At 49.2% G+C, this 26,884-nt stretch overlaps 1 protein-coding gene across 2 annotated transcripts in view; it reads right to left on the bottom strand.

The window, feature by feature from the left end:
* Window positions 1-26,884, bottom strand: part of LOC116947401 (CTTNBP2 N-terminal-like protein) — a 48,161-nt gene that overhangs the window by 15,451 nt on the left and 5,826 nt on the right. For both annotated transcript variants that reach the window (XM_076070626.1, XM_032963086.2), the window contains 2 exons: window positions 25,026-25,142; window positions 9,609-9,881 (listed from right to left, as the gene is read on the bottom strand). In XM_076070626.1, coding sequence (XP_075926741.1) covers window positions 9,609-9,881; window positions 25,026-25,142 — 390 coding nt within the window. The remainder of the gene's footprint in view (window positions 1-9,608; window positions 9,882-25,025; window positions 25,143-26,884) is intronic.

Here is a 26,884-nt window from a genome sequence, read left to right on the forward strand (position 1 = left end):
TTGCAAAATAATATTCAGGAAGAAAATCCCAACGATCAATTCCCACCTGGAACACGTTCGATCTCGTCCACCTTCGCAAGCCAAGTACGGTTGAGCCTGGATAGCCATTGGATGGGTGACCACCATGCACAGGTTGTTATCCGGCTTTTGAGTCTACGTGATGGGTAGCACAGGGCAACCCAGCAAAAATCAACTGTTTACTGTACTTCTATGCTCCCGCATGTATGCTTCCCGCCTCCAATCCGCACCGACCAGCATAGTCGAGTATGGCCATATAACCCCCCTGAATCCGCAACGGTGTAAGGGAAGGGGTCACAACAAGGGCTGCACGCGTGCTCTCAGTGAACACTGTTCCATCGTGCAACCCGTACGAGTCACTGAATTTACACACGCAAACATCACCACGTGTCTGTCTGGCCGTCTGGCAGGTGAGTTGGGTGGGTGAGACAAGCCGCAACCAGACGCATTGGGAAGTGTGTGGCACAGCGTTCGGAGAGAAGGGGGGGGGGGAGAACCAAGCTGCGACATTTCACCAAACGGAGCCCCAATCAGCGGCGTAACAACTTGACGTCCTTCCCCTGCCTCCCGCACCTCCGATTAGCACTGTTGGCTACGTACGGTGCGAAAGAAGTTCAACGCGCACACACACACACACGTAGCTTTACGCGTCTCCGCCCCCGCCCCCCCCCCCACCGCGACTGCGCGCGGCGGCGGCGGCGTTGGAAGCGGCTGGCGGGGGTGGCTCTCGGGGCGCGCACGGAGAAACAAGAGCGGCCGCGAGTAACGCGCGACGCGATAAATCGCCGCGAGGACAAAGCGACGCCGCCACCGCCGCCACCGCCTCTGCAGATAAAACGCGGGGAGCGCCGGGCCCCCTGCCGGCGCTCTCCGCTTTGAAAGGGGACTCTTCGTCGCGCTCGGACGCGGATTCCCCGTGCGCCAACATGGGCCCTTTGTGGCGACGCGCTCCGTCTCTCTTTCTCTCTCTTCAAAGAGGACGCTGTAGTAGCCGTAACCATTGCGACCCGGGGCGAGGGTGCGTACCCACCCGTACGGACCCTCGCACCGGGTTGCAGTGGGCAGGAGGGACGCTGAGAGAGGGTCCCGGTCGCCACGGAGATGGGACGATTCGTCGACGACGACAACGCAGCCGTTTAGTCGACTCAAAGTCGTGGTGGACGGATTTTTTTGTTATGCGGTTGATGACAGCTCAAAATGTGGAAGGAAAAACTGAAGGATCCCGGAGAAAAATCCACGCGACCCCGGGGAGAGGGAGAGACACGCAAACTCCAAATACACAGCAGGCGTTATTATCGGCATCAAACCCACAACCTCCTGCACACCAGGCGAGGTAGTTAACATCTCGCCACCGTGGCATATTGCTGGCAAAGCCTACCCCCCCCCCCCCCCCAGTTATCATGGAGCCTCTGACACCCGAATCCGCCAAACGCCCCCGGTGGGGCTGTCACTCACACGACGATCGCCCTGTCGCACCGCGGTCAATGTTTTACCAACGGCGACTCAGAGAATTGGCAGGCCGAGGGCAGGCCCTGGCGGTTTGACGACAGCTGTTCGCGGATTTGTTCAAACTTTTGTACGTTTTGGCAGTCGTTAATGTCAGGAGTTCATTTGGCGGGGTGTTCGTAACGTAGGCAAGCGTAGCAACGAGCCAAAATACAATACCGTGTTGTAGCAACAATCAATAATGCGATGCAGGGAGCAGTGGTGAAGTGGTTAGCGCACTGTGCTATGAACCTGCCTATAAGGAGTTTATTTTACGGCCACGACTGACATCATTGGTGAGTGATGCCCGATACAGCATGGGAGGCTTCCAATGCATTGTGCAATCATTGCAGCAACTATTAAAAATGTAACACGGTATATTTAGCGGGTATCTTAACGGCAGTGCAGTAATGTACAATGTTGACTCCACGTTATGGGTGGCTGGAAGTTTATGTGAGCAGTGATCCATCGCTATACAGCGGTAAGGGGTTCCTTTTCATCGATTCTGTTAGACACGTTACTCAATTTCATATTTAAAATAAAACCTTATTCCCTCATTACGTAGTATACAAGGGAAAGCCACATTATAGTTGTTACACAAGTCACGTGTGGTGGGGTAAAGTGTGGGTACTTTACCCACACGTTCTGGCGAGCATGGAAGAGTAGGCCAAAATGCTCCCTGTAGGGAAGTATCTTTCGATTGCAAGGCCCGCGGGTCACTGGAGGCCCCGAGTGGCCTCTAGTGCGGCCCCTTGACGCCCGTCATCATCGTCATCGTGCTGTCAATCAAACCTAACAATGGTTTCAAATGTCTGGCGGCCTTCACTCACACTGAAGTCTTATCGGCGAAAGTAACCCCCCCCCCCCTGAAAATCAGTGAAGAACACTTCTAGAGGGGCTCTTTAGAGCTCCCTCTAGTGGAAACCCTTCCGCTAGCAGCGGCACGAGTAAGAAGTTGCAGGGCCGCACCTCAAACCACCCCTTACTTTTCTGAGTTTACATCCGAAGTCTCCCTTGCAGGTGAAACTTATGCCCCTCAACGGGCTCTCACGATCTCAGGTTTCACGAATGTTTGGACCACGCAAAATTTTCCCGGCTCATCCGCACAGGAGGCAGCAACTCTGTAACATGAATCGACGTGCGTGCGAGGCAGCTGAGAATCAATCGGAGGAAACGCGACGCTGCTCACGGCAGCGACAATGAACCTGTACCACTGGCCGTGCCAGCCATGAACAGGTGCTGCGTAGGTGTTTGCGGTTGTACTACGTAGCTCTCCGATTTGCTTTCGGGGCTGTGTCGAAAGCAAAGGATGCGCACTGCCGTGTTGTTTGGCGTGATGTCCGACGTTTCACCCTATGTGCTGGGAGCTTCTTGAGAAACTGAACCCAAGAAGTAAAACGTCAGACATCACGCAGTACAGCCAGAAATCACGCCGTACAGACAGACATCAGGCGGTACAGCCAGACAGCCAGGCATCACGCGATGCAGCCAGGCATCACGTTGGAGAGCCTTAAGATGTGCTCGCTAACAGTGCTGCGAAACGATGCAGAGGCTACTTTGTATTGTTTAAAAATATATATTATACTTCAATTTGCATGCATGTCCGTGGTTAAATGTATTTTTTATGTTGGAACAGAATACAATAAATATGCATGCATTCACATTATATGCACATTATACAAGCCCATGGGCTTGACATTCGTCTGTAACATGTAACCGAGCTTGACATTTTACAATTTTTCAAGAAAATCATTTTCAGTGAAGAAGAGAATGCGACACGGTGCGAGATTTTAAAAGGGGTAACCGCATGCTTAGTTGATCGTCGGAGGGATATCCGACGGACAATTTAGCAACGGACTTTAATCAACGGCTGCCCGACTGAGCTCCCACTGACTCAGGGCCTACTGAGACTCTGCTACATTTACATGACAATTTATATCTCTGCCCCAATAGAACACACACACACAATAGAGTGTTCAAATGAATAACCATCATGCAGGCTACTACACCCAATTCATATTGGAAATCTTTCAACCAAATATTAAATTCTATTTTTATTACCACATTGTAAATTTCACCACAAACACTCTCTCGGCGGTGACCTTTCTTTGGATCAGCAGAGTTATTTCAGCGCGGGCTTTTTAAAGCGGATTAATTGCTTTGCTCAGCGCAAGTGCTCGAAAGATTAAAACATTAATCCTGCGGCGTAGCCGGAGATTTCTCAGCACCAGGCCTAAAGCTTCAGGAATCGGGCGAACATTTCACCAGTGAGCCTAATGCACATGGGCTTCCGGAAGGGACGCAGGGGGGAAGAGGAAAAAACAAATCATCAAAGCTCTAAGCCACGCTGTGTTGTCAGGAAACGGAGTCGATCAGAAAAACAAACTTTTTTTTTCACGCCCACAATTCTCACTTAGTTTTCTTATTCTATCGCCGTTCCTTTATTTTTAGGAGCGCCGCGGTTGCGATCCGGTCCTCGGGAGGGAACCTACAGCTGCCGCTGTGCGCCATCCCCAGGCCCACTTCACTCGCAATTCACGGCGTTGGAATGTTGGGACCGATACAGCCGCCGCCCCGGTCCCCGGCGAGAAGCCGCCCACATCGGCGAATAACAAAACATCCGCCGCCGAACTGATGGGGCTGGTGGAGGCGACGGGAGGGCCTCGTGCGGTTCGATCGACGGCACCTTTTTTTGCCGGTATCAAAATGGTGAAAAAATAAGAGGAGGCTTGTATACCCTCTCTGGCAATAAAACAGGTCTCAAGGTGTTCCAACACCAAATAGATACAGCTATGGCAAGGCATCGAGTCTGCATTAGCCACGCATACTTGTCGCAAAAAATGTAAACAACATGCTCCGATAATAATATACGCACTGGTCTTCGAAACTGATTGGCCTACACCAGAGACAGCCGACTTTAACGGCCTCGTCTCACCGGTGTTAGACCAGAGAACGGCCAAAAATATATTTTCAGACCAAGTTTGTTTACATGTTTTTGCCACAGGTATGTGTGGTTAATGCACACTTGATGCCTTTTGCAATATATTGTCTATTTGGTGTTTGAACACCATACACCTGTCATACTACCAAAAAGGGTAAAAAGCCTCAACAAAATGAAACGAGGCCACCACCGCTTGTCTGCTTTGCCTCCCTTTTTCGTAGCTCGGAACCTGCCCCCCCCCCGCCCTCCCTAACTTAGGTGACAAAGATCCCTCCGGCCCGTGGGCCCCGGTGCAGTTTCACCGCCTGCACACTCGACGAACTACGCCACTGGCATGCGCGTGCTTTGTGAACCCCCCTGCCCCCCCCCGGGACGTCCACCGGGTAGCGAGCCAACGCCAATGTGTGACCCAGAGGTCAACCGCTCTCCTGCAGGCATCGTGGAAGATGCCTTCTGGTCAAGTTTCCAGCCTGAAGACTCGGACGGTGACGGAGAAAGCAGCATCTTCGTCGTCGTCGTCGTCGTCATGATATATCCACTGCTGGATGAAGGCCTCACCAAGCCGTAGACATGTCAAGCCGTCTCTCGTCCGTGCAACGGCGCAAATGCCGTTTTGCATAAAACTCATGAGCGTCAAATTACGAAATTTACACACGGAACTCTTGCGGCAGGCAGTACATCACCTTGTGTCAAAAGGTGGCCTCAGAAGATTATGTCATAGAACTACTTCCGAAGACCACCCAATAGTCGTTTTAGCCACACTAGGGACATGTCCCTTTGTATGCCTTGCAAGCGTGTTCATCACGTGGGAATCAACCCAATCAATACGGCAGTCTGCCCAGAGCTGCAACAACATGCCAAGTTAAGTGGCAAACCAAATGCAGTATATATTTAGATGCTTTTAACATCGATGGTAAGGGGTAAATGTGAAGCCCTGCAATTACCTTCTTACAACACAGCTGCGCATCAGGCTATGAGAACCCGTTTTGTGAATGCTGGTCGCCCACTTTCCTTTTAAATTAATGATATTTGGGCCTACTCTTCCACGTGGGCCAAGCCTCTCGGTCACTGCTGGTGAATCTCCGACGCGTTTGGAATTCGGAGAGTTGTTGAAGCGCCCGAGGAGAAGTGATGCTGGCTCTGCTGTGGCCAAGAAGGGTGACGCAAGACCTTAGGTTATGTTGCCCTCATGGCTCTCCTCTTCCCACTTTTCTTGTTGAAGTAAGTGGAAACTTCTTTGAACGGGCAACCAAACAAATGTCTCTGCAGAGCACAGGAATGTGTTTGTCCATTGCAAAAGCAGCGACGGCACTGTATTCCAGCCCACGCTGTCCTCAGCTCCACCCCTCAGGCCAAAACTAATGCGTGCCCTTACACATTGGGATGTCATGATGAATCCACGCATTGATTCATTATTGATTCCTATCCTAACCAATGCGTGCCCTTGTACAGCCCTTTTTTTGTTGTTTAATCCACTGCTAGATGAGAAGCCTCCCCACACCATCTGGGTCACAATAGGGGTCCATGTGACCATGCCTTACCACGCTGGTCAGTGCGGGTTGGTGAATGCGGGTGCATAGATGTACAGTGCAACAGTGGCTTTTGCCGCGCTGCCCTCTGCTGCCGACAACATTGAACAGCTGCACAGCAGCCTATGATAACCTCTTTTGTGTATGCTGGGTCGCCCATATAAGCGCAATCTAGGCTCGACACTGCTTAGCTTCCGAGATTTGATAAGATCGGGCATATACTGGGCGATTTGGTCAAAGGCAACCGATGCAATGCATGCATAAAACTTCGTAATGTACAAATTAATGCATTTTTAATTTCACAAACATCATGTGCAATCGGTTCACTTGACATCTAACTAAAATCAGGGCCGTTACATCAAGCCACAATGTATAATAAAAAATAATATATTCTGTAATTGAATCGCGGGATTTGGCCACGTACAATGACGACCCGGGGCTGGAGCGGTGGTGCAGTGGCTAGCGCGCTGTGCTCCGAAATCTGGCCACCTGAGTTTGATTCCTGGCCACGGCTAACATCGGTGGCAAGAAAAAATATCCCAGGCAGCCCGGGGGGAGCCCTCCACCGTGTGGAGGCTCCCCACGAGCTGACCGGCGTGGTAACGGCATAGCGAGGCCTCAAATGCAGCGGTGCATTGATGAAGGGACCCAAAATAATAAAATCTGACGGTTCTTACTTAATAAAGTTATACACGCAACGTGTCTTAAAGCCCCGTGTGGAAAACCCGAGCCTGCAACTTAGGCAACACCGCACAGACCGATCGGCACCAGCCAGACAGTAAAACCGGATCATAACAATTTACAGGCCACCTGTGAAGTCAAGGGACTTGCATTTGAGATGCCAAGTCACTCACTTCAGCACCGACATTGTTTCTTTTCGCGAGCGGCTTCACCACCGCAAGGGTTCGGCGTGAAAATTTTAAGCGGGGCGCTGAACAGTAACCATGTTAGCAGCGGTAAAAAATTGAGCGGTGGCATCATCGATCAACCCGACTGCTTGACGTTGATTTGCGTCAAGCAAAGTGAGGTAGGGAGGCTCAGTGCTTCACCCCAGGTATGGCAGCGCAGCACCGAACACCCACCGGGGACTGTTTGGTACAACGCCGGCGACACGGGCGCCTCGTTGGACGGCGACGATGTCAGCTGCGCCTCCGCGCCTCCCTCTCATAATCTTTTTAATCGCACGGGAACCAAGTTTCAGAATGCCGACAGCCGCGCCGCTTCGCGGAGGGCACGGGGGCACGGTTGTATCTGACAACAGAGCGGGGAGGAAGTCGCTCGTGGGAACGTGCGACGGCGGAGCCTTGCGGAGAGAGCGAGAGAGAGACGCGCGAAACGACCGCGGCGATGAAACTCGCGCTCGCCGACGCCGACTTCACGTGCGTTTATGTTTGACTTTTGCTTCCTTATTTATTGCTGGAGGCAATCCGATGAGCTATGAAGCTTTTTTTCACCAATTTCCAGGAGTTTCACGGATGTCCAGTGGTTTATGAAGCCATGTATCTCATTCGTTGAATCGGACAAACATTCCAATGTGGAACCTTCTTTAAAAAAAAATGGGTCTTGTGACCTAGTGAGGCTTTCCTGGGTAAATAATTGTCGAAGCCTGTTTTTAAGAGAAAACCTGTGTAAATCTCATGACGTACCTCTTTTCCATTGTGTATTGCCGAGTCTGGATAAGACCACCACATGCTCCGGGGCTGTCTCATGCTTCCACGATTTCAACACTTTGAATGGGTTTTTTTTTCACTCTCTCTCGTGAAAAAAAATTACTACCTGTCTGCGCGACCACTCAACCGCCTCGCCCCTACAAACAACACGACACCCACCGTGGAGTGTTTAGACATTCCTTTGTATTCTGTTACCTCGACATAAAACCCACTGCATTCTCTCATGCCGCTTATAGTCCCACGGTAAACCTAACAGTTACATTCAACACTCTGCACTCAATGACTGGGCCGTGGATGCTACGCAGCTTTTGTTCAAAATCAATAACTACATTAATGGTATTAATCGCAGTTAGAGTTGCGCTTTTCCATCCACTGCTGGATGAAGGCCTTCCCATGCCACACTGGTCATGGAGGCTATTTGACCGTACTTCGCCACGCTGATTCATGTGCGGGTTGGCATAAGCCCCTGGGTGAGGGTGTGGCGATGGTCTCGGGGACTAGCTGGGATGTCGCTCGCCACTGATGTCAGCCGTGGCTGGGAATCAAATTCAGGTTGCCGGATTCGGAGGGCGCGGTGCGGTAATAAACACCGGTGATAAACACCCATGACACTTCCCTCCTGCGGCTTACATTATAATATATTATAATACATTATAATACATTATAATATATTATAATACATTATAATATATTATAGCACAGCAACTACGAATAAGGTACATCGCCTATCATAGTGTTACAAGCTGGGAGTGTTTTTTTGTTTGTGCACCACTGGCAATGCAGTATAACTCACTTTGTGTTTAACCACGACCCCCATGGCCTGCTGTCTCGAAGGGAAAAAATCGGTTAGAACGAGTCCCAGAGAGCTCAAGGTCCACAGCGATTGCTGTCGATAGCTACGAGTCATAATATGACATCACCAACGTACACCGGTGGATTGTCAGAGTCAAACTTTAGCCCGCGCCCGGATGGGTATGTGCTGACAAACTGGACACTAACACCACTGCTTTACGAGACAGGGACTAACAATTCGACACATGCTAAAGTGGTTTATTAGGCGTGAAGCAATTCACAAACCCACTTGACGTGACGAACCGTCACCATTCGGAGTCACCGTTTGATTAAATAACCCGTCTCTTTTCTCTTTGGTTCTTTCGGTAAAGTCACGTAGGTAGAAAAATAAAATTAAAAATAATATATCACGACGACCCGTCTCTTTTCTGTCTTATTTGTGCCATCTCATTTGTATTATCCATTACATTCAGTTAGCCTGCAGACAGAATGCCCGACTCTGCTGATGAGTACCAGCAAATTTAAACCACTCGTCCCACTTCTGTTACCCAGCCACACGTGCTGTCGACCCCCAGGACCCTGTTCAAGTCCGGATTAAATACCTTTCTCTTAAACTCCACCTATGACTGACCACCTCTCTTCTCTAATAAAAAGTAATGCATTTCCCCCTCTTCTTATCTCATGATCCGCATGCCGCTATCTTGTGCGGTGGCTTGAGATGTAGTGGCATTTCGACGCTATATATAAATCCAAAATTATATGTACACATTTATCTCCAATTGCAATGCTCACGGCTGCCACCATTTGCTCATCTACCCACAAATATGTAGTTAAGTACGTGGCTCAATACGGATTGGGTGTGGTTTAGGAAATGTCGTGTGTCAGTGAATGTGCTCAAAAGGCATCTTTAAAGAAAAGAATGCGACTGTCCGCCTGTCTGTGTGTCAATTTGCAGCAACCGCCTGGAGCGATTCACGCACGGCGCTTTCAACCCAACAGCCCGTGTTTGATTTCCGGCCACGGCTAACATCAGTGGCGAGCAACAATTAACCGAATACCCACGGAAGCCCTACACCGGCAGCGGGAGCTCCAACCGTCAGGAGCTGACGCCCGTCCGACCTCCGACCTCCGACCTCCCCACCCTCCCCCACCTCGCGAGCGCGCGCGCCGCACCTTGCGGTGCTGGCTCTCGATGGCCGCGAGGCGCGCGGTGACGCGGTCGCGCGTCCTCCTCCACTGCTGCACCACTGTGTCGAGCAGTGCCGCCGGCGAGGACAGGCGGTGGCGCGAGCCCCCGGGGGTCCCTCCGGGGCTCCCCGCGGGGGTCCCCTCGTCCCCCACGTCGCCGCCTTCCCCCGGCTCCCAGTCCCGCTGCAGCGCTCGCAGGGGGTCGCCCAGGCGGTAGCGGCCATAGCGCTCGTGCATGAACTCCTCCCGGCTGTGCGCCTGGAAGAGGGGGGGGTGGGGGGCATCGGCGACATCGTCAGCGTCATCGTCACTATCGTCATCGTCATCAATGGTTTCATCATCATCGGATTCATCCTTATGATCATCGCTGTTATCATCTTCATCATCAAAACCATTCATGCTATTATAATCACGCATGTAAAGATTCTCCCTCTACACACTTCAATTAATTGCCACGACTCAGGGTCATGATTTAAGAATTTTTTTTTTCTCTTATACGGCAGTGAACGGAGAATGTCTCGTGGCCGCACGGGTTACGTGAACGCATTTATCTTCCTGTGACGTGCAGAAATGTCAGAGAAACAGATTCTCTCGCGCACGATTCAACGTGTGCATAATGAACGCAATCGACGAGGTGAAGCATCATCACAGAGTCCTTCAGCGTCCGGAGCCTGGGTATTGCTTGGATGAGCGACTTCGAGCTCTGACTATGAACCGGGGTCTGTCCGGGTCAGTGATCCTGGATAATATTTCCACACCCGGCACACCGTATCCAGTGTATCTCTCGCTCTTATGGCTGCGGCAACAAGTGACGTGCCTACTCCAGTCGACTAGCGGCCTGGAATATATTCAGTGATAAATGAAGCTTAGGTGACCACCATGGGGAAAAAAAACCAGGTGGTGTATATAGGGGTGACTGCAGGGCTACAGAGAGCAGTACAGACAAATTGTATTAATTCTAGATTTGAAGTTTTCGTGACTGCAATGATCCATACTCTTTGGTTCTTTCGGTAAAGTCACGTAAAAAAAAACCGGTATTGTTGTGCTGTACTTCTATGCGCACGCGTCCACGCTCCCTGCCTTCACAGCCTGCGCTGACCAGCGTAGTGACGCGTGGCCAAATAGCCCTCAAGCCCTCGTCCGGCAAGTTAATCGAATATGTGCTGTACAGTACTTCTTTAATTATTATGATGACGACGATGATGATGATGATGTACTAGAAAAGGAAAGGATGTCTACGTCACAGACCGAAAGGCTGCCTTCACCTAACAGTAACCCAACGGGAAGCTGCAGGGAGCAGCATGGAAATGACGGCATCCCACACGCCACGCAGGCGCAGGGCAACAGGGCGAGGAGAGGGGCTTCCTCCTCCTCCTCCCCAGTGGCAGAAAACAATTCCGCTGCCGCGTCCCACAATGAAGAGACGCGATTAGGCGCGAACAGGGGCGGCAGCGAGGCACCGCCGGCCGTGTGCCGTGCCGCGCGCCTCACCCTGACAAGCGCGGCACGAGGGTGACGATGCCGACTCGATTTCCGAAGCGCGCGGGGAATTCTTGCGCGTTTCGCCGAAATATACTTTGAGGTTGTTATAAGTGACAACCCCCCCCCCCTCCCATCTCCTCTTTGTCAATCCACTGGTGTTCACGTGGGTTGTATGCATCTTGAACTTCTTTCGCACCATACGCAACCAACCGTGCTAAATCGGAGGCGCACTGGCACTACATATTTTACAATTTACAATTACGCTATGCTTCAAATGCCGTTGGTTGAGAAGAAGAATTATTAGAATATTCCTGCTGCGTCATTGCATTTGGAATTGGCACAGCTTAAGATCGCTTGAATTGAAATCTTTACTTTGCGATGTTTCCCAAAGACTTATTTCACATTTAAACACGTAATGTAGTTCTCTTCGCTCCCGTACGGCGCTCTGATGTGGTTGCAATTAGACGCCGTATAAAGTGACATTGTTTGCCGTTGAAGGCAGCTTTGTGTGCATTAATATTATAATGTAATGTTGGCAAGCACACCACTTGTTTCTGGCTGTCGAATTAGCTGCTCAGCTCGACTAAGTGCTCCGAATTTGGAAACGGGTATAAGATTAGTGTCTTGTGTCGTGTTTAGCATAACCATTACACCAACTACTCCATTCGAGTACTCCACACGCACACACATCGCTGAATGATGATGATGATAATAATAATCTTATTGCGTGTTTGTGCCATCTCAGAACTGCACGGAAATAATTGTATATCCATTTGCTTTATTCCTCACAACTATCGTTGCAAAAGACACATTGTCCCAATCTTTAAATGTTGACCTTCTAAATTCCATTATCCACTTCCCTTAACGAGGTCAAATCGTTCGAGTTGGCTGTTACCTGTGAAGGTTAAACTGCAGCCGAGAGAATTAAACAAAAAATGGTGTAATCTGCTTCACCTGTAATGGAGGCAAAGTCATGTTTGTGTGAATATCACCAACAATGTACGCCGCTTAAAGTTACGTTAAAACGTACGATTACCACAGTCATACTGCTGTTAACACTGGCCCTCTGAGCTGAGCAGGCCAGTATCATGAATTATCGCTCATGAACATCAACGTTAATTAAATTCGTTGACATTAAACATTAAAGGTTGCCACGGCGAAGAGATGTTCACCGCAACAGAGAGGAGCATCTGCCTTACCTGTAACCCACCAACGTTCCCGCTCATCGGCCTGTGGTGCATGTCCAGCGTTTAAGATTTGGCTTCGTCCCATTTAGAGCAGCGACATTAACGTAAACGATGCACACTGACGCATCTGCAATGACGCTAATCACTCTACCCGGGGGATGCCTCACGGGAGTCTAAAGACTCTCCCCCCTCCACCCCTCCTTTCACAAGGGCCCTGTTGCATTGGGATGGTTTTGCCAATTCCATTAATGAATTGATTGGCTTCACGTATGCACGTTGAGCTTCTTTTGCACCGCACATAGCCAACCGTGCTAATCGGAGGTGCGGGACGGGGTGGGAGGGACAACAAACTAAACACACAAAAATCAATCAAATGAGTTTGTCAATTTGTGCGAGGGAGCCGGAGTAAGTGGAGAAGACCCCCCCCCCACTCCCTACCCTCTCCCATTACACGTGGAGGTGACGCTCAGCACGGTCGTCTCCTGGCCACACCTCAAAGCCTCCCACCTACAGCACCTGGCAAGCCCTGGTGGTCACCCGCCCAAGTACTAACAAATCAAATGCCGCTTAGCTGTTAAGATCTGATGGGATTGGGCATAATTATAGTGATTTGGTCATAGGCTATTTCGTCATATGTGACTATGTATTGTGGTGTGTTCCGATTCGGTTCTTTGGTTCGTGGCCTCTTGGCACGTAACTATGCATCGATTAAAGCCAAATCGTGCGTGTGGAAACACAATTATGTTCAATTCGTATGTGTCGTATGTAATCGGTTCACTTAAACCCTGCAGCTGAGCAAGGCGTGGTGGTGCAGCGCTGCATTGCGCTCACTAACCCGTTGAGATTAATTCCTGGCCACCAATGACGGCAGTAGCAAGCAACCTCTGTATGTTGAACTTCCTTAACACCGTATATAACCAACCGTGATAAGTGGAGGTGCGGGCGAGGGGCGGGAGGACAACAACAAAAACACAGAAAGAAACTGTTTTCAAGAAATTAGTTTTCAAACTAAATTCTGAAATGCATAGCTCCGGTGGCTTCCTGATATCAGAAGGAAGAGCAGCAGAAGCCCATCTGAAGGGGCGCGATGCGGTGACAGTCTTTGTTCGATAGTGAGCCAAAAGCAGCCGCTGCGAGGATGACCGCAATTCGTGTGCCGGTTTATGGTCCTTGACGAGATTAGCGAGGTATTGTCGTTAATTTGTGGCACGAGTGCGAACTTAAACCGTGCTAATCGGAGCAACGACTGAACCGGTTCTGGGCACTGCCGTTCACCAACCCGCACTGACCAGCGCGGTGAAGTACGGTCAAACAACCCCATGACGGCCCACGGCACGGGACGGCCTTCGTTCAGCGGCGGATTAACTCATGGCTCGAAATGGCGCAAGGTGGTTCAGTCACCCGTCAGTGTCGGCACCCACAGGACTCTTCGTCGCCTTAAAGATTCGCGGTTCCCATGGCCCATGGGGAATGGCGTACGGTTAAGAACACAAGAGACGACCCGGCACAAAGGGCGTTCGACCAAAAAAAAACCCATTATCGTTGTTGCACGAAGAGTCCTGCGGGTGCCAACACAAATGTATATGGGAAAGAAAAAAAGGAAGAACCCCCTGCAGTCACAAGAGATTTCACAAGCGCAGAATCAGAACGCCGGAGCAGTGACAATTCATCGAAGCGCGAGAGGGGACCACAACTTGTCACAGGCCCGGTGAGCTGCGTTGTAACTGTCGTCCAACACGAAGCTTCGCCTGTGGCACCGAGATGAGTGCAGCGCACCGTGCGCCTCTTTCCACATCAAAACTGTGAACACGGTTTTTTTTTTGTCAAATAAATAACGAATTCTCGAAAGCCTTTCCCCTCTCACTCTCTCCAGCGTAAACAATTCGCTGCAGAGTAGACAAAGGCGGCCTTCATGCCAGCTTCCTTCCACAGTTTCCCGCTGCCTACCGGCCCCAAGGAGAGAGAGAACAACAACAAAAAAACCTCAAAATTCCAGCACCTCCCATCGCAGAGCCCCTTTGACCTGTAACATCGCACTGCCACATCTTACACGGGCTTGCCACGACTGCCAACACCAATACGTATTGGGAGCATTTACGATTTCCTACATGATCCCTTGCTATTATTCTTGGATGTGTGCATCGTATGCAGTGCTGCTGCTGATCTTGTCGAACGGCGAGTGGGAGAGCTGTCTGAGCGGACCAGCAGGCCTGCGGGACTACTGCTGCTGCTGCTGCATTAATGCCGACAGCCGGGCGATCTGCCGCAGCCCGAGCGGTGAAATTAGACACGCGACGCTCAACTGCACGGTACGCGCTCTCGTCAAACCATCGTACTGCCCCCCCCCTCCTCCTCCACCGCATTCACCGCAGCCACCCGCACATTTAAAGCAGTCATTATTTGCAGCAATTGCTTTAATTTATTTCTGTGCAATCGGCGTTGGAGGAGTAAAATTATTTCCTGGGCGGCGTCGCTGGGGAGATCATTTGTCACTTTAAGCGTAAAAGCGCGTACAGTAATGACCCCAGCGCATAAAGCTCATGGACCACAGACGCATCGCCCTGCAGGGCACAAACTCAAAGAAGAAAGACTAAAAAAAGCACACCGAGAACTGGTTTGCCCAATCCTACAATGCACCGTGTTACCAGGGCACTCATTCCCTGCAGCGATGAGACATTCTCAGAGAGTGCTTTTGAAAGCGCGGCCTAATTTTACCAGGTAATCTGCAGGGAAGACAGAAACAAGCTCGTCCGCGTTTTCACCCGGTGGATCTTTCTTGGTGCCAATAAAAACCCGATCGTGCCCGTAAGAGAGAGCAATAACCACACTGCTGGCAACAGTCGCCACTGGAATTCATCCGACGATACCAGTCTCCAAAACAACACAGGCCACATTTTTATTTTTTTAAATCTCTTAAGTTTTCATCACAGTAATTGTATCGCGACCTCTCCGATGCACTTTAGGCAGGAGAGTTGATTGGCCTGCGATCTCGTCAGAGAATAAAACACCGCTGATGCGAACCTGGGGCGAATTAATTCTAAAAAACCATCGAACTGCGTGGGCACCTGCAAATGGCTCGGCTAATTTTATGAACGCTGGACAATCGCCTGAATTTTGACAACTTCACATCTGTGGTAGCACTCGGTCCCAAACCAAACCGCAGCAGGTGAGCTGTCGGTCAGACTAAAACTATTAAGCTGTTTAAACATGTTTTTTTTTTTTTACCAGGTAAGGCCCACTGAGCTATAGAGCTCATTTTTTTTAGAAAGCGAAAAGGGCATCGCAAATGGTGGCTCAACGAAGTGGCTTATCGCGTGGAAATTTATAGGAGCCAAATAAGCAAAAAAAAATCCATGCGGCCACGGGGAGAACATGCAACCTTCAAATATACGGGCGTCAGGGTCGGGATCGAACCCACAACCTCCTGTATACCAGGTGAGGTAGTTGACATCTCTCCACCGCGGCAGCCTTCATAGGCCTGTAACCCCTGACCCGTCACGATGTAAGACTGGTTGCAAAGCAATGGGTGCTTTTTTTTCTTTTCAGATGAAAAAATATTGTAGCTCTCTGATGTGATTTTTTTTTCGTTTTGTACCAAGTGCTGTTTCGGCATCATGTCCGACGTAGGGTCGCCGTTTCGCGACATCTCCCTCCACGCGCTGGCGGGAGCTTTTTCGGTTCCTTAAAAGAAGCTCCCGTTGCGGAGAGTGAAACGTCGGGGGCATCGTGCGGAACGACGACACGTAGGTCGTGGAACCCGAACAAAAATCACGGCAGAGTTGTGCGTCGCATTCACAAACAACCAACACAGTTTCAGAATCACCGTGTTGCAACACGACATTGAAGATAGTGGTATTTTTTTCTTATTTCTACGTGACTTTACCGAAAAAACCAAAAATTGATTCCTGCAGTCACGAAAGCACCAAATCTAGTTTAAGATCCACTGACTTCAGAATAAATCATAAACATGTTTTAAGGAATCGATTCAAGGCAACGGGGGGGGGCTCGCATCTGCCTGGCCGTTACTTCAATAACCGTCGTTTATCCGAATTCACGTGCAATACGACCGCTGACCAAGAACACTTGTGTGCATGTCGAGTGACCGAGCGGTGAGTGTCTAAGAAGCTGAGAGATTCCCAAAACCCCCCACCCCGAAAATATGAGGCACATTGTTCAAAGCTCGTGGCTCCAAATTCCTTTGCCACGTCCCCTGAGTAAGCTCTAAATTTGGACGCTGCTCAAAATGCGGAGCGATAACCCCCCAATACCGCCAAGCTCCCCAACAACGCGTTTCAAAGTGGTGCATTTAAAATATTCTGCAAAATATAAAGTATTCGCCTAGCATCGACGACCGTAATTATAAACGGCTATATATAGCTCTCACACAGACTGCTGGGCCCAAGTGCGGTTAGCAATGCAACCTGCGCAAGCCAGGCACGCCGGAGCACAAAGAGGTGGTGTGGGCAGAACCACGCCCCGGCCACCTTTGCGTCGCCCGTGCTGATGTTTTACACCCAGCACCAGGTACTCATTCTACGCCGTGTCAACCTAGAGGAGGACCCAGGATCGGTTCGTCGGACGTCACTCGCCGCGGTGATGCGCGCTGCGGCTGGTAAACAAACCCCGGTGGACTGGGCTCGAAGCGCAGTGCTATCGCCGCTACACCGCTGTTCGTAACGCAACAGTGCCACACTTTAAGTACGGTCACACAAACACACACAACCCATTGCTTTGAAGGGAGATGGGGATTTACTTCAGTAATGAACTCAGCCGGAGAGTCATTTTGTTTCTCTTTGTCGGCACAGCTGAAATAAAAACCGCACATACAGATTTTGACCAAACTTGGACTCAAACGGGGCGGCACTGTACACTCTTAAGAGATTGCCAATTTGATCTTCAATCTGCCGTACAGACCGACAAAAACGTTCTTACATAGCAAGGCGATCCGGTTACGCGTTGTTATTTTTTTTTTCTTCTGGCCGCTCTGCGCATTACTGCACTTGCGGCTTTTGCAAATTGCCAATGATCTCCGAATAGTTGTTTTCTCTTCTCCATTCCAGAAGAAACCTCAGAAATAGCGAACATTCATTCATGAGATTACAGCGGTGTTCGTGGCGGCTTTTTGTTGTTGTGCCAGGTTGAAAACAATGCTGCACCCAAATAAACACGAGGTTATTTTAGAGCCCTAAGACACGTGCGGTGAACTTACACTGCAGGAGAATAAAACAAATACAAAATGTATTCCAACCATTTTCAATCCCCTCCTGGATTAAGGCCTCTCCAATGCCATGTTAGTGATGGGGTTTGTTTGACTATACTTCACCACCCTGGTGAGTGCGAGTTGGTGACTGGGAGCAGGAAGGGCAGGCCCGGTTCAAAAATAACTTGCCACTGATATCAGCCGTGGTTGAGAACCAACCTGGAGCATTGAGTTTGCAAGGCAGCCCATGCTAACCACTGTACCACCACTCCACTCACAATAAATTAACAGTGGTTTTAATTCTAGATTTGAAGCTTTCGTGACTGCAAGGATTCACTCTTTGTTTTTTTCGGTAAAGTCACGTAGGTAAAATAAAATAAATGAAAACAACTAAATTAAATCACGACGTTTCGGAGGCAACACAAGCTTCCGTCTTCAGGTGGAAACCGTCACGGCAAAATTGCTGTATCAAGTGAACAGTAACAGTGGTATGTTGAACTTCTTTCGTGCCGTACGTAGCCAACCATGCCAATCAGAGGTAAGGGGGAAGGACAACAAACTAAACAAAATCTAGATGACTTAAAAGTGCATAGCTCCAGTGGCTTCCTAATATCGTAAGGAAGAGCGCTCCAGACGGCCGCAGAAACGCGTCTGAACGCGTGCGATGAAGTGACCGTGGGCGATTCTCAATTTCTCTGACAGAGGGCGGCTCCATGGCTCGAGATCTCCGTCGCACCCGATCCCACTCTTCGCCTCGCAACACCGCACTCCACGCACGAGGGTTCGTGAGCCGTAACCAGCGAAGGACGGTCGCAGGGGTTTCTCACCTTCCACTCCCTCAACCGTGCTTTCATGCGACGTCATCACCGGACGCAGCGTAGCATTGTGAAGATGACAAAAGGGGCCGAACCACTGCACAATGTATTCGCATGTACGTTGAACTTAGTCCGCACCGTACGTAGCCAAATGCGCTTGTCGAAGGTGCGGTGACTGCATGCCATAGGAAAGAATGCCCTCGAGAGGATACAACCGCCATGGAGATGGAGCTGCAAGCGATTAATTGTTTAGAAGGGCGCCACGGTGGCGGAGATGTTAACTGCCTCTCCAGGTATACAGGAGGTCGTTGGTTTGATCCTGACGCCTGGTGTATATTTGGAGTTTTCATGCTTTTCCTAGTAGCAGCGTGGATTTTTCCTCCGGTTTTTCTCTCCTCATTTACAAGCATGCGTTTAAGAGTATTTAGCTGCTATAAAGTTCCACATAAGCTGCTTCATTGGGGCTTATAATTGGTGGCCAGTTCGCTTCTGAAAAAAAATTGCCGTAAAGCTCGATGGGGCCTTACCTGGTCAAATAAAAATTCGTTTTGTTTAAATAGTTTTACGACGCAACACGACGGGATTGCGAAGGTGTGCGGAGGCATTCGTCCAGCAGTGGATAGACAACGGCCGACGACAACGACGACGCTTCCCCAGTCTCCCGATATCCGTCAAAGTTGTTTTCTCCCGACAGCCGCACGCGCAACAACTGCACAGCATTTTGACGAGGCAGACGCAGAACAAGCAAATCAAAGTCCCAAACTGGATCCATGCAAAACGCTCCGCGCGGGCCGCCGCGTCCTCGGCTGACGTTGCCGCAGCTCAACGACTTTCTCCCATCACGCCGCCGTGAGCAGCAGCAGCAGCAACAACAACAGGATGCTAAAAACCGTGGGCGGCCAACGTTGGAGCCATATCCCAACCCCCTCCACCCACCCACCACCACTCTCCACAGCACTTGGGGTCACCTCTTTAGCCAAGCAGCCCAAATACAACCGCACGGATCGTGCCACTTGGGTTCACGACCAACCCGCGAGGCAAGGACAAGCCAGCCACTTCATAAAATCACCGCACCCACCACCGCCAGCAACGCGCCGCCGCGTAATGCTTCACCCTTTGGTTTTTTTTTATTTTTAAACTGCGCTTTATGGGGCAATCTGCCGCGCGGTGAAGGCTTTGCCCTTGCAGAAAGCTGTCGAGCCCCCATTGTTCGGAGGCTGCGGGGTGGGGTTTTTTTTCCCTTCTTCTTCTTGATGCGGTGAAGCCATTTACAGTGCGGATGACGGACACTCGCTGAGCGCGAGGCGTACGAACGCACGGGCAGGCGGGGCTTCTCTTCCCCCGGCCGTACAAAGACCGAGCCCGCTTCGTTTGTTAGTCCCCATTTGGATTCATTAAAGAACGACTCGGATGTCGTTGTTTGGACAGAGACGCCTTCCCCACCCACCACCCCTCCATGAATCTCGTACGCACTTTCAACAAGGTGCGGGTTTTTCTCTGCCCTTTTCGGATGTTTGCCCCGATGTGCCAAAAATAGCAGCGAAATGGGGAGGGGTGATGCCCTCAAATTTCGTTCTCGTGCCACTGTTGGTGGAGGAGCCTAACGCGTGCGGGAGCTCCAGACAGCCGCTCTCTAAACACAAAGAGCAGTTCTCAAGAAATGAGTTTTTCAATCGAGATGATTTAAAAGTCCACAGCTCCGGCGGCTTCCTCACATGGTAAGGAAGAGCATTCCAGACGGTCGCAGAAGCGCATCTGAAAGCGCGCGATGCGGTGACAGTCTTTGTTAGATGGCGAGCCGAAAAGTAGCTGCTGCGAGGATGAAAATACGTACGTTTTCACCTCCTCTACCAGTGCCTGCAAATATACCATGCATACGAGGGTAGAAAGTTATAATCCCAAAAAATCCACCCTCCAAAAACCTCCCCCTTTGTTTTGCACGGTACAGACACTTCTCATTGCCCTCTAGTTAAATGGCTCCATCTCGGTCTGATCCATCTCGGTCTGATCCATCAACCCCTCTCCTTAAAGATTCCAGATTGCACGCACGTGCCACCTAAGCAAGAATCACGGACGGTTCGGCTTTTACACCAGGCGCTCGTGATTGCACCGAAAGGAGGAAATACTTGTGCAAAGCACTCACGTACCCCCTAATTGTCACCACACATCGTCGTCGGAAGCACTGAACTCACTTGAAAGAACAGAAGGGTTCCATTAAAAGGAAAAAACAAATTTACTCGCCTTATCCAAGACGCATATGGACACATTTTATGGTCAGTAACGCGCACACTGATGATACAAAACAAGTTTGACTACCGTAGGGTAAACTGTACTCAATATGGCCTTGATGACCGTGTCCACATATATCAGCCTTAACGTAATTTAAAAATGCTCTAAATGTTCAACTTACATTTGCATATTTTTCTCTTGTGTTTTTTTACAATTCATAATACAGTGCCATGTTAATGCTTCAACGGTTGTTGACCATATTAAGCAATGCGCTGTGGAAGGATGTTATTATGATTGCTGCCGCTGCTGCTCTTCCGACAACATAAAACTACCGTCATATGCTTTTTTTATTAAAAAAATAAAAACAGGGTGCGAGTTGAAATTATCTTTGAACGCTTTCATTCGCTCACTCGCATGCTGGCAAGCAACGGGGCCATGTACGGTTACGTTTGGGTCAATACGTTTTGACATCAACACATCTGGATTGCACAGAATTCCAGCGAGAATCCCTCTGTGTGAACGGTGCAGTTGGACAGGGTCGGCGTCTAAGACTTCCACTGGCGAGATGTTAACTGCCTCGCCTGGTATATGGGAGGTCGTGGGTTCCATCCCGAGCCTGACGCCTGTATATTAGGAGTTTGCAGGGTCTCTCTCCCCATGGTTGTGTGGATTTTTGTCCGGGTCCTCCGGTTTTTCCCTCTACGTTTAGAAACATGCGTCCAAAGTATTTGGCTGCTATAAATGTCCACGTGATAAGCCACTTCGTTGAGCTATCATTTGTGGCCAGGTCGCTTCTGAAAAAGAGCGGCATAGCTCATTGGGCCTCACCTGGTAAAATCAAACAAATAGCCAAAATAGCAAAATAGAAATGCGAAAGCCTCACGCAGGTTACGCTACACAGGCTGCAAACAAAAGATAGTTGAAGCACTGCAACTGTCAGCATCTGCCAGACTGTCACATCCAATCAGCTGTTTCACTATTCGTAAACAGCTGTGCGCTATTTTTTTCTCTTGCGAGCGGAAGAGTAAACATAAAGATTATTTCAATGCGAAAGAAAACTACTTGAAGGATATTAAATTAATATTTTAAAACGTTGTGTGCGGTTGGGGGGGGGGTTTCTGAAAAGGGAACATCAATGGAAAAAACGACGAAAAAATTTCAACTGCATCACAGGATTATGCCTGTGAAAATTTTACCATTCGTTTTGACACGTCACTGAATATTTAATAGACTTTTTTTTTCCCTACGTGGCCTCGTTTTTGGGAGTGCACACGCGACGCAACTTGTCAATTTGGTCTGCCGTAATTTCATAACGAGCTACACACAATGTGTCCGTGACTCACTGCTCAAAGAGCAAACACAAAGGTAGCGCCCCCCACAACTTAACATGCATGCACCACTTCAGCCGTTAAGATAAATAGGGTTCAGCGCACAATATGCACACCGAAGACACTTTGGTTTACGATCCCCTTGATCCTTGAATAATTCAAAGTAAAGCTGCCTCGGTAATTAAGTATCAAAGTGGGGGGAAAAAACCAACGACCCCTCCATTCGTGCACAGATTTCGGTTTCAAACGCAATACTGCCTCTACTCGCTACCACTGCATCGGTATCTGTCTGCAGATGGACAAAATGTGTGAGCATCACAATTTGACCTGGAAAGAGCCATCCAATAGAACGGAAATGGGGAGGCCTGAATGTGACCTGAGATTTTGGGACAAGCTGGCATGCATGTTATTGGGAGCAAGTGACATGCAATGGGACAGTGTGCAATGAGATGGGACAGCATTTGGGGGAGTGGATGTGACGACACAGAGAAGCATAAACGACCACGGGGAGTTAGCACCTTCAGGGGCGGTGAGGATGCTTTATCGGTACACAGTCACCGGGCAAATAATCATGGCTATTCTACGATTATGATCGATAACAAAAAGATTGTGAATGATAGTGTTACCGCAGGGAGACATTCATCCAGCAGTGCACTGACGATGATACTGAGACTATGATCAAAAATAATTTTGGAACCTGTACACAGTTCCATGGTGATTTACTACTTCAAATATAATTAATGGAATGTATTTTTCCAGGCAGGCCTCAATGACTCTCAAGCCTGAACGCATGTAAATAACAATCACATATGCACCCTTTTTAATAAAGCCAGTGGCTATAACAGATTGTTCTTCACACACGTGTGCACCATTAGTGTCAATGCTTTGTGGGTTTACCCATAATGCCCTACAGCCATCATGGCACCATGTGTTAATTTGCTAAAAAGCAGCACAGCACAAGAGCTGAGCTTTCAGAAGATCCATGTGGTGTGGAATGACATGCCACATGCCTCTGTCATGCCGCAGGGCAACACTGAACAATTTGGGATTATTTTAAAATGTGCACCGTGCCTGGCGAAGAGGTAACATCGCTGAGCTAGGCACGCTTAGATCCTGAGTTAAAATTGGGCAGCTTTCCCTCAGCTCACCTTTTCTCTATTGCCCATTCTCTTCCTCTTCTCTCGCCCCTCCACTCATTCCCCCGTCCCTTCCCTACCCTTTCGTGATCCCCAAGTATCCTCTATTACTGTCACTCATTCCCCAATCTCTCTTTTTTTGGGGGTCTTTAGTTTGTTGTTCTTCCCCCGCACCTCCGATTAGCACGGTTGGCTGTGTACGGTATGTGAAAGAAGTTCAACGTACATAAGTACATCTTAATCATTCCATTCTGTCACTGTTTTGTAAGCTATCTCAAGCGCCTTGAATGAAGGCGCTCAATAAATATGAATTACATTAGATTAACCCGATTCTCAAGATTAGCGGGCATGGTGTTTAGCACACTCCACTCTAACTCCAGCTACCTTCATTTGAATCCCAGCTGAGTTCAACATTATGGGTGAGGTGCCAGTCCAAGCAGTGTTGCTCCTCACCCTTCAGCAATCGACAATGACCAGAACAGTCAAACAACCCCTATGACCGACATGGCATGGGGAGGCCTTCATCCAGCAGCTTATTGACAAAGGGCTTATAATATTATCATTTTGTATTTTATAAACATTTCGTCAAAGTTGACATTTCGTTGGCTGCTGCATTAACTCGTCAAACAATCCGAATGCTAATGTTTTTCTTAAATCATCAGCTGCAATGGCCAATCCACTGCTTGATGAAGGCCTCCCATAGCCGCCACCTTCTCACAAGAGAAAAGCAAACGCATGACCATTTCTTAATGGGTGACTTGAATACAAGAGTGAGTAAAAGGTGGGCAGATAATAACATCATTGGTAAACCTGGCATTGAAGAGATGGTTTGTGAACTTTTCACATGTAACACAATGCTAAACTACCGCCTTGTTTGAATGTAAAATGTATTGAATTTGCATTATTTATGTTTTATATCTTTCACATACATATTATATTTTGCTTTCATCTGATCCTATTTTTCATTGCCTTACATTCACCATGTTTTGTTTACAATTGAAATCTTGTTGTTCAATCTTCTTTTCCAATCAACTACTGGATGCGGGCTTTCCCTTGCCGTGTGGGTTGTGGGGATTATTTGACCACACATCCATCATCACGCTGGTCAGTGCAGGTTGGTAAGGGCGGGGTAACAATATACATGGGATCACAGAAGTAAGGAATAACAATGGCCTTTGCTACACAACCACTGTTTGAGTTTATTGTTCCTATAATTATTTAAATTCTGCATTGGTCCCGGGATGTCTGCCCCCTCCCCCATCAACCAGGACGCGTTGGGTCCATGAGCCTAGTGGATATTTTTGCGTGCGGGGTTGTTGTGTTTTGTCATCAAACGTTCTGCAGCAGGCCTGTATTCTTGTGTACAGTGAAATTTTACCACAAATATATATTTTAAAAAAATATTTCTGCATTTGTATGGCGGGTTTTATGTTGACCTGGGCCACCCTTGAAAAATAGACTTTTGGTCTCAATAGGCCCTTACGAGGAATGTGTTTCTGATTTTCAGGAGAATATAAAAAAAAAATCTGAAAATTAGATTGTTTTGAATCACTTCTGTGCTTTTCCCACCCAAAGTGCGTTTCGTTAAACTGAGGTCACGTGACAGCACTTTTCGTGTGAAGAAATATATAATATTTGCGTTAAAACTGTTGATTCACCGACTAAACTTTACGTAATAAATGAACAGTTAAACAATATTATTCAATGATTGAAATGCACGTCTTTACTGATTAAACAGTGACAGTAACGTTTTAGGAATTTAAATAGCAAGAACACACAAGGCGTGTCTAATTACTAAGGCATTTATGGGTCATATAAACGGAAATATTATTCTCATTGAATCTGAAATTGGGCTTAAAAATCAGAAAATCATATTTTCACAGAAACGTCATCCAACGTTCACCCAGAGCTCCTCTTCACCTATTTATTAAACAAAAGGCTTCTTCTCTGGTCTGTCCAGCGGTAAGGAAGCAGGGCTGTGTGTGACTCTCTCTCAGGGTGGGGGTCAGATGGTGGCTCACTCACCCGCAGGACCTCGATTGCCAGATCCCGTGCCTCGAGCTCTCCCTCCAAGAAGCTCAGGAGGGAAAGCATCTGCGGTCGACTCAGGTTCTCCATGTCCAGTTGACCTACATGTCCCTCCTGCATGAAGAGGCCAACAAAAAAGCATCCGCAAACATCCCGTCAGGTTTATAAGAGCGAGCGAGAGAGAGAGAGCGAGGAGGGGGTCGGCATATGTCAGTGGTGTGTCAAAAAATTGCAGCCGTGCTGGCGTTCAAAAAGTATATACATTTTAGTTGAGAATGAAACGATCTTCCTTTAAACGCACGACTCCTTTGTTCAGCAATACAACAGCAATGGATTTTTTTTCTTCTCAGTATCACAGTACGACAAGCCTGTTACGCCAAAAACACTGCAACGATGGCTTTGAAAAAATCGTTTTGAATCCAATATTCAGTATATCAACGTGTACCATAAAGAAAGCTGCGTGAATGATTTGACTCTGTAGCTCTGACCCAGTTAGCTGAATGACTGACAACACTGATGAAAGGATTCGTATTACAGTAAATGCATTGGCCACACCTAAATGTGGGGTTTGCTTTGAAAATCCGGGGGCTGAGCTAACAACTGGCGGGTTTGCTCGGCTTGGGAGTCTATAAAAAAAATATAACGCCTCCTCCCCCACCGTAGTCATAACGAGCTATACAACAAACAAAATAGCCCAGCACGGACCACACCATTCACACCCACGTGTCTGTGGTATAGGTTTAGCACTGACAAGCCGATACAGCCGTGGGTGTCTGTGCGTGCGTGCACAGCACCACGCCCAATGCACTTTTCCACCTCTAAAGCCCTGCAAACACAAGAGAGCCCTTCCTCCCCCCAGCCTCCGGCAACACCGATATCCCGCATTGACCAGAGGAGGAAGCAGCACGCTGGGACGTGCCCACAATCCCACGTCCGCCTTATCCAGGGCCGCCCGTCAAAAGGAAAGCGCGATCACGAAATAGCTGCATAATTGAGCGGGAAGCAAAGCCACGGGCAGCTTAATTACCACCCCACTCTTCCCACCACCCCCACCACCAAACACCGCCACCACCGCGACCGCGTTCTTCCGACCTGCATTGTAACGCGACCGTCTCTTCCCCCACCCCCCCTTCCTCTTGCCGGCAAGGTCTGCGAGAGACCACTCGCAACCGGCGAACGGACGGGGCCACCCATGCAGTAAAACACAACGCCATGACGTCACCGCCCCCAAAAACCAGTCTCTCAGCAAGTTTTCACGTGCGCGTTGGGGTGGTGTGGGTGGATGGGTGGAGTGTGCGAGTGGCTGAGAGGCGATGGCACATTTCAAACCGGAATCTCACACCCCCCCCGCACGCCGATGTGCAAATACGACCACAATGTAGCGTTCTGTTAGGGGGCACACAGCATCAGGGGTCATCCGGCAGGGTCCTCATTACCGCAGATCACTGTTCCAGAAACGAAATCATGGTAATGACTCATAAGGCCAATTACGCACCGTCGAGTGCATGACACAGACGGGGAGGGGGGTGCAATACTGTAAAAGCAGTGTTACTCTCAGGATGGTTAAGCACACTGGACTTGGTCGACCTCCGGGCGAGGCAGATGGAAACTGCGGGGAAAGGTTTATGAAATGCCACCGCCTCCGTCCACTCGGGGCAGGACATATGGACCACACCAATTCATCAATCAAGCAGGTCGCGTGTGGTGGTGGTGGGGCAGGGGGGGGGGGAGTTAAAGTGTGGCTTATATACTCCGGCCTTTATACAAGATGCTTGTGGCCAGGGTGTAAGAGAGATATGGCCACTGCCCTCTGTTATTCGCACTCCCTCCTTGTCGAGGCCCTTCCCCCAATAGTG

Source organism: Petromyzon marinus, chromosome 30 (assembly GCF_048934315.1).
Source record: "Petromyzon marinus isolate PM22_M1 ecotype Great Lakes invasive population chromosome 30, UKy_Petmar_22M1.pri1.0, whole genome shotgun sequence".
Lineage (NCBI taxonomy): Eukaryota > Metazoa > Chordata > Hyperoartia > Petromyzontiformes > Petromyzontidae > Petromyzon > Petromyzon marinus.